The sequence below is a fragment of the Eptatretus burgeri genome, chromosome 16 (genome assembly GCF_056783735.1).
Source record: "Eptatretus burgeri isolate ZD-2024b chromosome 16, Ebu_testis_v1, whole genome shotgun sequence".
NCBI lineage: Eukaryota > Metazoa > Chordata > Myxini > Myxiniformes > Myxinidae > Eptatretus > Eptatretus burgeri.
This window is the reverse complement of record NC_140976.1, coordinates 35,979,928-35,996,092: the sequence shown is the minus strand read 5'-3', so window position 1 is coordinate 35,996,092 and position 16,165 is coordinate 35,979,928. Positions and strand designations below refer to the sequence as shown.

At 42.4% G+C, this 16,165-nt stretch overlaps 1 protein-coding gene across 4 annotated transcripts in view; it reads right to left on the bottom strand.

Annotated features, from left to right (window-relative positions):
• Nucleotides 1-270: 270 nt before the first annotated feature.
• The window catches only part of LOC147010858 (GRB2-associated-binding protein 1-like), a 78,441-nt gene continuing 62,546 nt past the window's right edge, over nucleotides 271-16,165 (bottom strand). For 3 of the 4 annotated variants that reach the window (XM_085859224.1, XM_085859228.1, XM_085859225.1), the window contains 5 exons: nucleotides 15,095-15,159; nucleotides 14,620-14,986; nucleotides 14,365-14,428; nucleotides 7,607-7,736; nucleotides 271-1,437 (listed from right to left, as the gene is read on the bottom strand). In XM_085859224.1, coding sequence (XP_085715350.1) covers nucleotides 1,273-1,437; nucleotides 7,607-7,736; nucleotides 14,365-14,428; nucleotides 14,620-14,986; nucleotides 15,095-15,159 — 791 coding nt within the window. In that variant the 3' untranslated portion in view covers nucleotides 271-1,272. The remainder of the gene's footprint in view (nucleotides 1,438-7,606; nucleotides 7,737-14,364; nucleotides 14,429-14,619; nucleotides 14,987-15,094; nucleotides 15,160-16,165) is intronic. The other variant, XM_085859226.1, reaches the window with a different exon arrangement.

Genomic DNA, 16,165 nt, shown 5'->3' with positions numbered 1-16,165 from the left:
GTCTTCGTTTTCCCACCCCCTCCTCCCCCCACCCACATCGTCGTCCTATTGCTGTCGTTCTTTCCCCACGTCTCTCTCTCTTTTTTTTTTAAATCCCATGCTGTTGGGCTCCGCTTCCCCCCCCCCAGACCCTCTTTATACTGTTTTTTTTTTTCCTATTACATCGTGATCTGTTCTGTATCCGTGCTCATCCATGAGCCTCAACACTGTATACCAAATAAAAGTGTATGGAAAAGTAAAAAAGGTGCAAGGTTGGGCTCAAAACCAGTGTTTGAATGAAATGAAAATAGGAATTTTTATTTTTTTTCATTAGGAATGTGTATTTTCTGTATATCTTACTTGGCTGCAGGTGAGGCTGGTCTCACCTACACCCACCTCAAGGCAGGCACAAACATCCAAGAAATACTGGAAGCTCAAGTTTCAGGAAGATCTAAGAGTAAAATATTAAAAAAAAAGAAAAGATCAAAACCTTATATACATCATATACCTCAATATTCACTAATGGGGCAGCAAACTTTTTTTCCTGTCTTGGTCAAAAGAAATGGTATGATTCGGAATTCGGATCCACACCTTGGTATCTTCCCAATGCCAGGCCCACACCGTCCTCTTTGCATTCTTGGCTCTCACGTGAACCATGACAGCATTGCAAGTGTCTTTATACTGCAAAGGTTCAGAACAATATGGGATGCTTGCAGCAATTGGCATTGGGGACAAATTGCTGAGATTTGCCACAATCAAAGATGATAATGCACAAGAGGATTTGTCTCCTCACATAAATGCGATAGTCCACCATAAGGGTCCAAATAGAACAACAAATGCTTTTTAAAGATCGTGGTTTAGGTTCACTAAGGTGATCCACCCTGTAGTTAAGAGACCCAGACGTGCGCTGGCAGCCGGTGTTTGAATCGAGTCATCGTTGACATCTTGATCATATCGTCCCGTCTGTAAATTGAAGAAGTGCTATTCCATTGCAAACCTGTTTCTCAACTCTTCCTGAGTCTTGCTTTGAAAATACTTACCATGCAGCCCTCCTGTGCTGCATTATTTAATCCTAGCTGCCACTATGAAGCTTCATTGTTATCCAAGTAAAATGTGCAAGTGACTAGCAGAGCCAAACTGGGTTTGCCTTTGTCACAAAATACTTTTATCTTTTTAAACCTTGGACCCTCCAACAAGTTTAAATCCTCTCAAATTCCAAGAATATGAAGTTCAAATAGGGGTCGAGAGAGCCAGCATTGCTAACTCGGAACGGGGACAGTAAGTATGAGGAGGTCACTTGTATGTACGTCCAGGGTCAGGATCCGGTGCCTGCCGGCTGTCCTGCCAGGCGTCCTTGGTGTTCTGCAGTGCCAGGGTTTTATGCGAGTCTACCAGCACGTAATCGACTCGTTCTTGCTGCTGCACAGCTGGGGCAGGTACAGGTACCCCAGTTCCACCCTAGGGAGGTGCAGAGAATTGGGGGAGGATGGAAAGTGTATGGTGGTAAGATGAAGTCATGTAATGAGATGGCATTGCCCTTAGCAACTAATTGATCACGAATAGTTGCAATGTTGCAATAAAACCATCCTGTGGTTTGACAAAGTCAAAGTACATTTACTCAGTTTCACTGTATAGCTGTTAATAACCATCAGGGATCTAAAACAACCAAACTCACGTCTTCATGCAATTTTACTTTCAACTACTGGAACTTATTTGAAAAGCTTTCACGAAAACGTTACGAAATCAAAAACCCTCTTTGCTATTCCCCTTTTTAGATTACTTTGCTGTGTTTAAGTTCTCAAAGGTTTGCTTCTTCTTTTTGTTCTTAGGATTTTAAATCCTTCAGGCTTCAAAGGGACTGAAGCTTTAGAAAGCGAAAGGAGCAAACAACCTGTAAAAAGGTTAAATTATGTAATTTATTTGAGATGCCAGTTTTGGGTTGTCAATAAATAAATGGTGCAAATTTTTATTTTTATTATTATTTTTTTAAAGCAGAAAGGTGATGTAGTTTTGAATCCTGCCAAGATCATGCGAACAGTCTGCATTGTTAGACTGGGCTGGCCCTTCATGATGGTGACACTCAACGTCGAGCGAGCAGGCTGTAGTACAGGCATTTTAGCAGAAATAATTGGTCTACCTCCCACAAATTGCAACAAAAGCATACAACACATTTTGATTCCTGGATATGTCCTCAGTGACAGAAAAAAAATCCAAAGGGATCCTCCGGGGGGGAAAGTCCTGAAATCATGGAAATCCAATATGGCCACCACCAGGCTTCGGGGAAAATGAGAAAATTGTAAAGATTGATATTTTAATTTGTAAATATATGTTTTTCTGCATTCTAATTGTTTCTAGTTATGGTCAGTATATTGATATACAAGAATAATTATAAAAAAGTGAAATGTATTGAGGGTAAAATAAAAAATTATAGCTTTTTTGTCCAAAAATGTCTTTTTTGTCCCGAATTTTTTTTTTTTTAACCTGATGCTGATTTTGGCTCCTGGACAAAAAAAATAAAGAAACGTTGAAGACACAAGATGAAATCAAGTCTATGGCAATACAATATAATTATGTAAATCATTGAAACATGACAAAATTCACAATTCCACTCGGGCCAATCACATCTGCCTGACGAAGGTTTCAAGATGAAAATGAAAATTCGCATTAAACTCAGAAACTACATCCATTATAAACTTACTATACATAACATGTTGAGAAAAATCAAGCGTATTAAAGTTAGAACTCGACAATGTCGTCATCATCCTCATCATTGTCACATGGAGTGTTTGTGCACCCAGAGCCCCTGCAGTTTCCACAAGCTGGAGTGCACTCAATGTTGTGCTTCTTGTATGTGCATCTCATGGTGCTACATTCAGCCTGGCAGTTGCACCTAATGACACGTAACATCTTTTCAGGAGCTGGAGCTATTGATGTCTGAAGTGGCACAAAGCCCTCGTCAGACTTCTGCCAACCCCAGTCTGTGGAAGAAGTGTGCAAGTCTGACGTCTTGAAACGAATCAAAGACCACCTTCAGAAGCATGCAGAGTCTGCAAAGATATCTTCTAGAACTTCAGCGCTCTGGGTTCAGTATATGGACATGCTAGACATTCTCCGCAAATACATCCGGGCAGAGCGCACTGGGAACTGGGCACTACATCTACAGGCCATCCGGGAAATGCTGCCTTACCTGGCAGCCTCGGGCCACAACCTGTATACCAAATCTGCGAGGGTGTATCTGCAGCAGATGTCCAACCTCAAAACTCAACATCCCAATGTCCAACAACGTTTTGATGAGGGGTTCCAGATGGTTCGACGAAGTGATCGCCTGTGGGCAGGTCTTTCATCTGACCTGATCATCAAACAAGTTCTGATGAGAAGTTTGAAGACCAGTGGGGGGCTCACACGAGGGCGAGGAATGACAGAGCAACAACGGCTGGTATGGCTACTATCAATGCCTGCCTGTGCAGAAATAAACCAGGCAATGCAGGAGCTCACAGGTGTGAATTACAACACTGGAGAGCAGAAGAAGGACATGACGAAGGCAAGACAATCTCGTGACTGGAAGGATACACCATCAGCTCTTCAGTATTTACAGGAACGGAATCCGTTCAGTTGTGATCCATCTCTGAGGAACATTGCCACTGGAGTTCATGCACACCCCACCGTCAACGTCGATACATCACATGCTGTAGGAGCCAAAATATTGAAATCTATGGATGAGAAAACACCTGCCGAGTACACATTTAAGAGGAAAGACCAAGTTGTCACCCTCGGCATGAAGTCATCTGTCAAGATTGATGGAGAGCAAGTCCAGGATGACCCACAACTCCTCTTCCAGAGACTGATCAGTGTTGCACAGACAGCAGAAGAACAGGAGTCGGCCTTCAAATATGAACTGTGCAGCTATCCACCAGCCCTCTGATTACTCTCTTCAGCTCTGAGAAGCACACAAGCCAGTCTTTGCTGATGCCATCTGGGATCTTCTTGGATCCGATGTCCCAGCCGATATCCGCAATGATGGGCAACTGTATTTTGGATGGCAGGGCACTTGTTCAACGCATTCCATGGTCTCATGGATCTACATACAGAGACATATGCCACCAGTACACTGATTATGTAACGGAGAAGTACAGAGATGCCATAGTCATGTTTGATGGTAATGAGAGTACCAACACAAAGGACATGACACACCAGAGACGGTCTAAAGGGAATGCGGGCACTACTGTGACATTTACAGCTGACATGCATCTCACAATGAAGAAGGAACAGTTTCTTGCCAATAGGCAGAATAAACAGCGATTCATTTTTTTGTTGAGTGAAGAGCTTCAGAAGAAGAACTGAGATGCACCATGCCTCAGGGGATGCTGATCTCCTGATTGTACTGAAGGCCGTGCAGTCTGCTACTATCACCAACACTGTGTTAGTTGGTGATGACACAGACCTCCTCGTCCTCCTATGATACCATGCAAGATTAGAATCCCATGACCTCTTCTTTTGTCCCGAGCCAAAGAACACGAAAAAGCCTCGCATCTGGAACATCAAGGCGACAAAGAAAATGATCGGTACATACTGTTTCTACATGCAGTTATTGGGTGCGACACGACATCTCGTCTTCATGGGATTGGAAAGGGAGCTTCCCTCAAAAAGTTCAAAGCAAACACATTCCGTGAGCAGGCCAAGGTTTTTCATACATATCCAGCTTCCGTATGTGATGTGGCAGATGCAGGAGAAAAAACATTGGTGATAATCTACAACGGAAAGTCAACTGACACCCTGGACACCCTCTGGTATCAGCGGCATTGGGACAAGGTGGGTTGGAGCTCCTCTCACGTGCAACCACAGACGTTACCACCAACATCAGAAGCAGCAAAGTATCACAGCCTGCGCGTGTATCAGCAAGTCCAAGAATGGAAGGGATGCGCAGATGAACTTCTTCAGACAGACTGGGGTTGGCAGAAGTATGACGAGGGTTTTGTGCCACTTCAGACATCAATAGCTCCAGCTCCTGAACATATGTTACGTGTCATTAGGTGCAACTGCCAGGCTGAATGTAGCACCAAGAGATGCACATGCAAGAAGCACAACGTTGAGTGCACTCCAGCTTGTGGAAACTGCAGGGGCTCTGGCTGCACAAACACTCCATGTGACAATGATGAGGATGATGACGACATTGTTGAGTTCTCACTTTAATACGCTTGATTTTTCTCAACATGTATGGTAAGTTTATAATGGATGTAGTTTCTGAGTTTAATGCGAATTTTCATTTTGAAACCTTCGTCAGGCAGATGTGATTGCCCCGAGTGGAATTGTGAATTTTGTCATGTTTCAATGATTTACATTATTATATTGTATTGCCATAGACTTGATTTCATCTTGTGTCTTCAACATTTTTTTTTTGGTCCAGGAGCCAAAATCAGTATCAGGTAAATGTTTTTTTTTTTCGGGACAAAAAATTGACATTTTTGGACAAAAAAGCTATAATTTTTTATTTTACCCTCAATACATTTCACTTTTTTATAATTATTCTTGAATATCAATATACTGACCATAACAAGAAACAATTAGAATGCAGAAAAAACATATTTACATATTAAAATATCAATCTTTACAATTTTCTCATTTTCCCCGAAGCCGGGTGGTGACCATATTGGATTTCCATGATTTCAGGACTTTCCCCCCAGAGGATCCCTTTGGACTTTTTTTCTGTCACTGAGGACATGACATATCCAGGAATCAAAATCTGTTGAGTTTGCTTTTGTTGCAATTTGTGGGAGGTCATCCGACATTTTGACTGTACTACTGTGGATGCACATGTCGGCTGCCTTAGGCGAGGGGTGGGGAAGACGGGATGAGCGGACTACGGGGAGCCCACGTACTGCGGACACATGAGCAGACTGCGGATGTGGCAGAGCGTGCAAATTGCAGAAGCACAGCAGGACTGCGGGTGCACGGGGCCAGGCATGCGGATTGCTGGCTTTTGATTTATTTTTATTTTTTGTCTAATATTCGAAATGGACTGGTCCAATGGCTTCAAGGTATACACCATCCTCTCTGAGCTGTCTAACTGGGGTTTGAATCAAAACCCAGCTATTTTATCAACAATCCTGGTGTTAATATGTTTGCACCGTCCATGATATGGACGCAAAACTGGAGGACCCGTCATGTTTGCTCAATTATTAAATTTAACGTTTAAAAAAAAAAAAAAGGTATGCAAGCACACACACATCTCCAATACACGGGACGGGGCATCTATTTAACATGCAGTTTCCATGCATTTTCTGAAATATTGGATAACAAGTGTACATTGGTATATCGGGTGATGATGCAATCTGGAAAGAACACGAGTGATGACCTCTGTCAACTTGATTCATCATATAATTTAGTGCGTTCATCATAAACTTGCTATATCAATAACTTGATGCAGCTTTTGTCGATTATATAATCTCGATAATACGCTTGTTCGTCCATCCGTTTGTGTGTAACATTCCATTCCACTGGCTGGCCTGACTCATGTTGGTGCCGATTGCTATGCGAAACCAGACATCTTTGGAGCTATCATATTTACAATCGTCATGCCCCCCTCCTCCGTTTTCCCTTCAATGTAAAACGACGAACGTGACAGTTGAAAGGATTTTGAGCTGATGGGTGTCACGGGCCTTGTGAAGACAGGCCTCAGCGATCGCGGCAGTCCATCCACCGCCCAAATAACTATGTGGCATTCACTCGAGCAGGGATTTTACCACAGAGGGTACGCAGGTGTTTGCTATTATTTCTGACTATTTTCTCTTCAACAATTCGCCTGGGGACTGGAAATCACATGTTATAGGACTTCGGGGGGTTGTTTACGCATATCTCATGGGATTGTGAATTGGATGCTAGGGAAGGGGAAAGAATGAAATACAGTATTTAGCTGTGGGAATGTCCATTTGCTTTTTTGAGTTGTGGGGGGTGGAGGGTGTTTGAAGGTTTGAAGTGGGGTGGGAATTGACACCTCGTGGGTTTTTTTAGGGGGGGATGAGGACTTGGTCGGGGGGAGAGCAAAGATGGGACCAAATTGGGAGGATGATTTGAGGTTTTGTGGGGGGGGATGGGTAAGGACTTTTGGTGGGGTTGGGGGGGGGTTGAGTTGTGTGTGGGGAGGGAGGTAGGGAGGGGATTTGAATGCTTGGAGTGTGGAGGGGATTAATGGCTTAGGGTTGGGAGGGTGAGTACTTGGGGGGTGTCGGAGGGAATTACCCCCCCTCCACCCCAATCCCATCCCCCACCTCCATGGGCGGATTGTTTTCTTCCCCCTCCCCCAATCCTTAAGTTGATTTTCCCAGAAATATGGACCGGCTGATTTCCCCCAGAATTAGTTTTATTACGATGTGTAATACGTTCTCCCACCCGGAGCGGTGCTATGACATACATATTTACATAGAATTGGGGTTCTTCACCAACTTAAATCCTCAGGGGCAATTATTATTACCCCCTCCCAAAAAACAACCTTCCAGGGCACAATCTACATACAATCAGCACTTTTTAACTCATTCCGTCCAACGGTTTAGGAGTGCATAGAAGACACACACACTTCTCAAATTGTAGTGTAATGAGTTAATTAGAAACAAGGAAGAGTTAGAAGGTGAACCTGTGGTTGGCTCTGTATGGGAGTGAATCCAGGAAGATCTAGGTGCAGGTATTCCAGTTGCACATTAAGGGCTTGACCTGCACTGGACCTCAAGCTTTCCATTGCTGAAGCAGAAGGTGGAGATACCACACTAACAGGTGGGACAAGAAAATGGGAAAGGATAACTGATGATGGAAAAAGGGATTTTGTGTTTTTTTTTTTTTTTTTTAAATGGCAAATGAGCATTTTCTTTGGAATAGCAGGCCAAGGATTGTGCATGAAATATGCAAAACAGTCAATGGAGGTGGGGTGGGGGGGGGGGAGGGGATGTGAGACAGGAATTCATTGAGAAAATTAAAAAAGGAGCAAACGTATATGACAAAGATTCCTTGTAATTTCACTCCAAAAGATCGTTCTACGAGGAAAAGAGCATCAAATCGTGAAGCACGTCATGAACTCCCAATCCCCCGATTTTGTGTAAAAAAAAAAGAAATTAAAAAAATATATATATTTTACAACTTGATAAAAGATGGAAACACTCCTCGTTTAAGGGCCTGTTGTCCTCAATGTTTGTTAGGTTATTACAGGCGCTCATGCTATCTTATCCCAATTATAGTTTGTGCAACAAATGATCACAGCTTTATCGTCCATATCCCCATCTCACTTAACTCTTTTATTACCAAAGGACACATTGGTCCCTAAATTTTAAAGTGGTGTATCTCCAATATTATATTACTAATGCTTTGTCTGTACATTGGCAAACATTATAGCTAACATTGGGTGAGAGCTTTTGTCGATTCCACAATTTTTTTGTTGTTGATTAGAAAAACTTGTATTTTTAGATCCTCATGGAGGATGTCTGGGTCTTACTCACGTTGTTGTTCTTCATCTTCTTCTTGTGGACTTTTTTGTTTCACAGCCTACCGTTTTCATCGAAACTTCCTGAAACTTGGCATATATATGTAAAAATACCCTGCGCAGACAGTAACCATCTTGAAAATTCCTCCGAGAAAAAAAAAGTTATGACGTCAAAATATCTCCGCTAATGGAAATCGCCGAAAAAATTATCTCCGAAACGAGGCAAGCTTTTTGAATTCTGTTTGCAGGAATCGAACAGGGCATTAGCAGAGATGAATTACCGCACATATGATACAGCACTATGACGTCTTATCAATTTTTATGACGTCATTCCTATTTTTTGAATTTTTGTTTCACAACCCAGAGATTTCATCAGATCGTGAAACTTGCCATGTATATGCAGAAAGCCCACGCACAGGCAGTAACCATCTCCGATTTTGGAAATTCTTCCGAGAAAAAAAGTTGACGTCATATCGCCACTAATGGAAATCGCCTTTACCATTATCTCCGAAACTGGGCAAGCTGTTTGAATTTTGTTTGCGGGAATCAAGCCGGGCTTTAGCACAGATAATTTATCGCAAACCTGATACATCACAATGACGTCATATTCGTTTTTATGACGTCATCATTAAGAGGACGAGGATCTTAGCTCATTTGAGCTTGTTTTTCATCATTCATCATGCATACTCTTGAATTTCAGTTCACTTGTGGGCCTGTTGGTCCATCGGATCAAGTCTTCATTCGTCTTCACGGCCTTGTTGCATACCTGTCTGCTGTACTGCTTGAGCTATTAGCTAGCCTTTCACCAAATCCAGATGTGCTTGGGCCAGGGCAAGGGATTATACATTTTATTATTATGGCCCAATTGTACCACTAGTATTATTGTTAATATTATTAGTATTAATTAATAATGCGTTACAATGTTATCATTTTTTTATAATTAGAATGCCATGCCGTGGAAGGACCTAATTGAGCCGCTCCATGCACCTTAACATGGCGTGCGTTTAAAACATGGGAATTCTTCCAGGTTCTTTGTAGTTCATTAACCTAATCAACTCAGGAGATGTGATGATCATTTTGGTGCATCACATTCCACATCAGAAAGTTCCAGTAGAAAAAAAACACACACCATCCATTTATAGTCGATATTCCTGATTACTAAAGCTAACGAATAATAAAATTGGATTTAAATTGGAAAATTACTTTGAAGATGCTGAAAGTCCTCAAAGGGTTTAAAAAGGTGTTTCCATATGTTAAATTATGTCAAGTATGCCCAAAAACGTAACAAATTACATGGCATGACTCGACACGATTGCAAGAGAATCTTGTTCAAGGAGCGAGTACAAATCTAAAAGCATTTTGAATTTGTATTCGTGATTATTATAGCCAAACTAATAAAAAAAAATTGACTTGATCTGAAAATTATTTTTAAGATGTTTGTGGTCCTCAAAGGGCTGAAGGACTAAATGAATGACCTTCACAGTCAGCAGTTTGAAAAAAATGCTGCTCACTGTAAGGTGAAATCACAGGTAGTTTCTCAAAAATCCTCCGGTGGTTGCTCTAATTTAGGGGTTGCCGCACATGGATGTCTGATTGACAGTCTGTGTATTGTATAGTCCTCCAAAAAGTGACGACTCCATCTACCTCTCTCAAACTACATGGACCAACTTTTAACCACTCTTCCCAACTCTCTCTTCCTCATGTAGTGATTTTTTTGGTAGTTTTACCAGAAGAGGGGTGCTGGCAGACCTTGAGCGCCCTGCGGAAATATGGGGATGGGACCTATCTTAGAGCAGAGGGAGTAAGGCCAGAGAGAAGATGGTAGAAGACAGAAAGACCACTGACCTGCCTCTGTGAGAGTGAGAGACCCAAAGACTCAGCCTCATCGCGGGAGATACTAATGATCCTAAATGCCTTGGTTTCCATGGGGTGAATCCGAGAAAGGTGAGAGGTGGGAGCACCAGCCTAGAGGGCAGAGCAGTACTCCATCAGGGTGTGGACGAAAGCTTTGTATACGGTCAGGAGCTCAGGTGTGCCAAGGAAGGACTTTGCATGATGGAGAATGCCGTCGGCAACTGGCTTTGTAGGCCAGCTTGGAAATATGGCTTTCCCAGGAAAGAGCATGGCAGATAGCAGTTCACTCGAATTAAAACCAGGTGGGGCTGACTCAGCCTGTCATCCTTCCGAGGTCAGCCGAATGAGTACCAGTGTGTTGGTAGAGGGGCACAGCATCAGTGGCATCGCTGCACTTCCAAGAAATGATGGCTCCCTGGCAGCCAAGCTGCCATATGCAAGAACAGAACTTGATCTGTGAACTTTCCAACCCAGATTTCTGTCAAAGGAAAATCTCCCCTTCTGGATTTGGTGAAGACCAGCTTGTACCTCGCCAATGTATCTTGCTCTTCCTCTGCCCCAATTATTTAATCTAATCGTGTGCTTGTGAAGGTCAACATCTCTCTGGCCATTCTCAGAGAACAGCTTCAGCACCAGAGTCCAGTTGCACTTCAGGACTGGTCTCCGATAATCGAGGACCCTTGATATTAACTCAGCCTGGGAATTCTTCCAGAGAAATATGCTCTCCCTTACAAACAGCTTAATTCCATCTCATCTTCAGTTATCATACCCATCCTCTCATGCATGGTACACTGAAATCCTTTGGTGAGGCAGTTGCCTTGAAACAACTTGCATTCTCCTCCTGGAATGCTTATCTAACCGAAAGTAACTTTAGATCATTCCACAAAGCCTGGAACAAATGTGTGTCCACTCTTAGGAGAGCCAGAAAACAGCATCTGTCCAACCTCAAGAATGAACTTTCAAACTTGTCTCCCTTCTCTAAAATCTGGTGGTGCCTTGTTAAGTCTGTTTGATGTACGCTTTCCTTCCATCCCATCTCTCTCCTCAAATGGCACCACCGCCAACTCTGTTCCTGAGAAGGCTGAATGCATCAATCCTGTGTTTGTTTCCAAATCCTGTGTCCCTCACCCCTCTCTCCCTCTGCACCCACCCCTCCCAGTTGTACCCAACTGCTCTTGGACTCTGTCTCTTGCATCTGATAAGGTGGAGATGTTTCTGGCAACCCTCAACTCTGACCCTGCAACTGGACCAGACGACAACAGCTCACATGTCCTAGAAACCTGCTCTGCTGCTTTTGCACTTCCTCTCTCTGCCCTTTTCATCCTGTTATTTGCCCGAGATCATCTTCCCTTTGTTTGGAAGGCAGGCAACATCATGACATTAAAAGGTGCAAAAATTGATCCCGTGACAAATTAACTTACTTCCAATCACCATCGTGCATAGAAAACCCCTTGGTATACAAAAAAATTCTCATCTTAGCTCTTACACGAGCCTCAACTTAGTATACCAAAAAACCCCCAAAAATTAGTAAAGTCATGGAATAAATCACGCTGAATCCATTCTCAACAACCCTGTTGAAGAAATTTGATCCTTCAAACTATTGGATCTCACTCTCAGTCATGATCTTTCTTGGGCAAACTGCATTTCAAATTTGGCCTCCAAAGCCAGTCACATCCACAATGGACATCCTCTGTTGTGTATATTCCTTCCTTGGCACATCTGAATTCCTATCCACCTACAAGGCTTTCATTCTCAGCTTGATAGAATACTGGTCTCCCCTCTGGGCTGGTGAGTGCCTCACACCTTACCCAGCTTGATGCTGCAAAAACCAAGGCCTCCAAGATCATTGGAATCTCCTGCGTTGAAGCTGAGTCTATGGACCCATCACTTTGCCATCATTGACAGGTTAGTGATTTGTCTTTTTTTAGGTCATCTCTACCGAGATGACCCAATAAAGCCGGACCAAATGTCCGTCCTTCCGTCAATTTTTCTTTCCGATCTTGATGAAACTTAGTATGTGGGTAGAGGTCGATGAGTGTTGCACAATGATATAACTTTTGTCTGGGTTCAAGGTCAGGGTCAAGGTCATGAGGTCACGTAAGTTATAAAAAAAATCGCCATTTTCAAAACATATCTCGTCTGCCATTCTACAAGATATTCGGCAACTGTTTATTGAATATGATAGAAAAAATATTATCTTGTATCTAAACCGGACAGATTTTTGAATTTCCGTCCCGTTTGGCCGCCACGTTACCTGGAAGATGGTCAAAAACACCTCCCGGTACAAAGAAAAGTTTTTACTTCCGATCTTGATGTAATTTGGTATGTGGGTAGAGGTCGATGAGTGATACCCAACGACATATTTTTTCCCGGATTCGAGGTCAAGGTCAAGGTCATGAAAGTTGTGAAAGTCGCCATTTTCAAAACCTATGTAGTCTGTCATTTTAGGAGATATCTGGCAACGGTTCATCGATTATGACAGTAAAAAACATGATAGAGATGACCGTCACCCCCACATGGGGGTAATTTTTTTCACTTCATTTCTGGTCTTGCACCCTATGTTCTCTCCATGCTTTGTCCACCCCAGGTATCTGCAGGGCGCACACAGTCCGCCAGCAACCCCCTTTTAGAGAAGCTCCCAAAATCCAGAACCACTGCTCACCTCTACTCATTCGTTCCTCTTTTTCCCACCTGTGGAACCAACTTCCATATTCTCTTCAATCTCCTGTTCTTCCCTCTGGGTCTTCAAGACAGATGTTCACCTCCATCTCAGATCATCTGCCATCCAAAAACCATGATCCTTTCTATACCCATCAAACCACCCCCTCCAAAATTTTGCTTCTGTATCCATCTTGTCCACCCCTTGCATTCTCAACTTTCCCACATTGTTGCCCCACATTCCTTGTTTGTCCGTCTCCATCTATTCCCCTCCACTCCCGGGCCCTGCTGTTGGCATTTCCCCCTTCTCTTTCTGCAGTTCCTTCTGTTATGTTGCGTCCTGATCCTTTGTGTTCCAGCTCTTCCAGGAGCCTCGACTCTGTATACAAAAAATAAGGACAGGAAAAAAAAAGTGAGCAACACACGCTCTTAGGGCAGTTCGATTTCACACAACTATAGTACCTTACAGCTACACACGTCAAATATACATGCACGATTAAATACAGGACTTCAAAGTTGACATGAGCTTGATGAACATGAAGCCCCTTTATGCCAGGTGGCTTCTATCAGCCTTCATCACATTTAACCAAGGGAGATGTCATTAAGCAAGGCTGATGGAGAAGTGGAATTGAGGCGTGTCGACACATCCCGTGCAAATGAGTAGGACTTGAACAAGCGCCATTCCGGTTTGAACTTTGATCTGAAATTGTTTAAGGTTTCATCGCGTTCACCATTAATCTTCTGTAATTTCACTTGTTCTTTTAAAGATCTCATTGATTCCCTTTCAATACAAATCTGTTTTGTTTACCTCCTAAATTTAATACCTGGAAAATAATTCGGCACAAAACTCCTATGATGCTTTTTGAAGCGTCATATTGACAAACGCAAATAAGCGACATCCTGGACCTTGCTGGTAGTTCTAAACTTACTGATATGGCACCAGAACAATTTTGGATCATTGAAGTTATGCAGCAAGTTATTGAATTCTTGACAATACAAACATGACAGAGATACGGACGAAATATACAGTCTGATCTTGTTGGAAATAAATTATATATATGTATATGCTTACAACTTTGCAGATATTAATTTTCGTTGTGATTGCGGTGACGATTCAACCGCAAAATTATCTTACCGCAAATTAAATGGCAGTCACACTGCTGGCTTTCCAACCCAACAGACAAGACTGACTCTTCCCATTAGTATATGATATGAATACCAGTATATTTATGGTGATAGCAAGCAGACTTCATTGTTGCAACACACATACTGTTTACTCTTTGAAAAATGACGTTTCAAAATTATTTATTTCCAACAAGATCATCTTCCTGTATATTATATATAACAATTTATCACACAGATAGTGAAAGCATTTTAGAGCAGAGAACATATTACGATTATAAACTTACCAGTTGGAATAGCAGAGCCTTTGTTGATGAGCAGTGGCTTCCTCAGCTCGCTCTAACGTTCGGGCTGTGGATGGATAAAGATTCGTGATAAACTTGGTAGTAAGTGCAGAAAAAATTCTTGGAATTTCGTGAGAGGTGATGGAGATAGAAAGGGGGAGAGGCGTGATTGGGAGGAAAGAACGACAATAACATGGTAAAACTTGGATATGAAAGTTGGAAAATGTATCTTGTTGGAAGACGAGTAGAAATGCTGACCTTTCCTGTCTGGTTTGAGTTCTCGATTGATAGGTGGTGGTTCAAAAGGGACACTTGGAGGGCTGGACAAATCACAGAAAGTTTCAGCAGATGCATCACTTCGTAACTGTTCTTGGACCTGTCCAGGCTTCATGGGAAGGTAGCTGCCATCGTCATTATGCACGGTTGGTGGAGATCCGTCAGAGAGCAGGAAGGCTGAATCCGGACCAGGGGAGGATAGCAGGCCAGAGGAACACAAGCCGGGTGATGCAAGAGAGTCACTGGGGGAGCTTTGTGACACTGAGTGAGACAGACAACTTCCGCTCATTGGTACATAACCCTCGCTTGCCTCTTCTTCGTCACTGGCACAGCTCTCTTCACTGTTGGTCTGGTGAAGGGAAGGAGGGGAAAAGTCATTGGATGAGAGAAACCACACATCTGTATTGAAATAATTAGACAAGTTCATGAAAAAATTGGTTAAGAAATAGTAACTCACCTTGTCAGTCATAGAATCTACAGAACAGCTGAATTGCATGGGACGAGGAATGTCATAAGTTTGGCCTGTAAAGCACAAAGATAGAAGGGTTTCAGGTCATTCGACTGCTGATTGTTTTTATTGTTTATGACGTCATGGCTTTGGGAAGAGCTAGAACCCAGAACATAGTGGAAGGCAAGTGAGGGGACATGACGAAGGATAAAAATGAGATCAGAGCGAAGGGGAGTGACATTTCAGTTAATTTTTGTTTTTTGTTATCCACGTGAAACATGTAAATTGTTCTTCCACTGGCAATTCAATTTAAAAAGGGTTCATCGCATCCATTATTTCATTAGCATTAAACATGTGAATCAAAATGGGCACAAATGATGGTCGAAAATGACAGTACAAGGTACGTGGAGCATGAAGGTGAATGCCTGAAACATTAAAACTAAAACAAATATGAAGTGGGTGTGATGGATCCTGCATTACCCTTTGAACCTTAAACAAAGCATGTTTCTCATACAATGTACAAATCGAGGGAAGGTTTGACCATATTACACACTGGGCAATTTTTCTAACATTCTCTTTTGAAAAATTACCAAATGTACATATCAAACTGAATGTAAGAATACTTTGAGAATCAAGGACTAATAGTTAAGAACCAAGATGCTATTAGTGACGAGAAACTTTTAATTTCCTTAAAAAGTACAATCGTTGGTTCGCTTTACCGGCTAAGACGTGGGAATTGTTGCTCCATTTCAATGTTATCCATCACTGTGCCAAAATACTTATCCTCAGAAACTTGTTCTTTACTATGGTCATTAATAATCAAAGGGTTATGGCCACATGCTCACTGGTGAAAGTCAAAAATCATTTCCTTTGTCTTGTTGACATTAAGAACTAAATAATGGCTCACACACCAGTCCTGAAACTTGCGAACGTTGTTCGAAGGGGGAGACTCCATGGCGAACGTTGTTCACATATTCATGCGAATGAATGAGCTTTATCTAACTTGTTCACCCCACATCAAACACAGCAAGAAAAGGAAGGGAAAAACGGGGAGGAAACAGAAATGAGCAAGAAATGAAA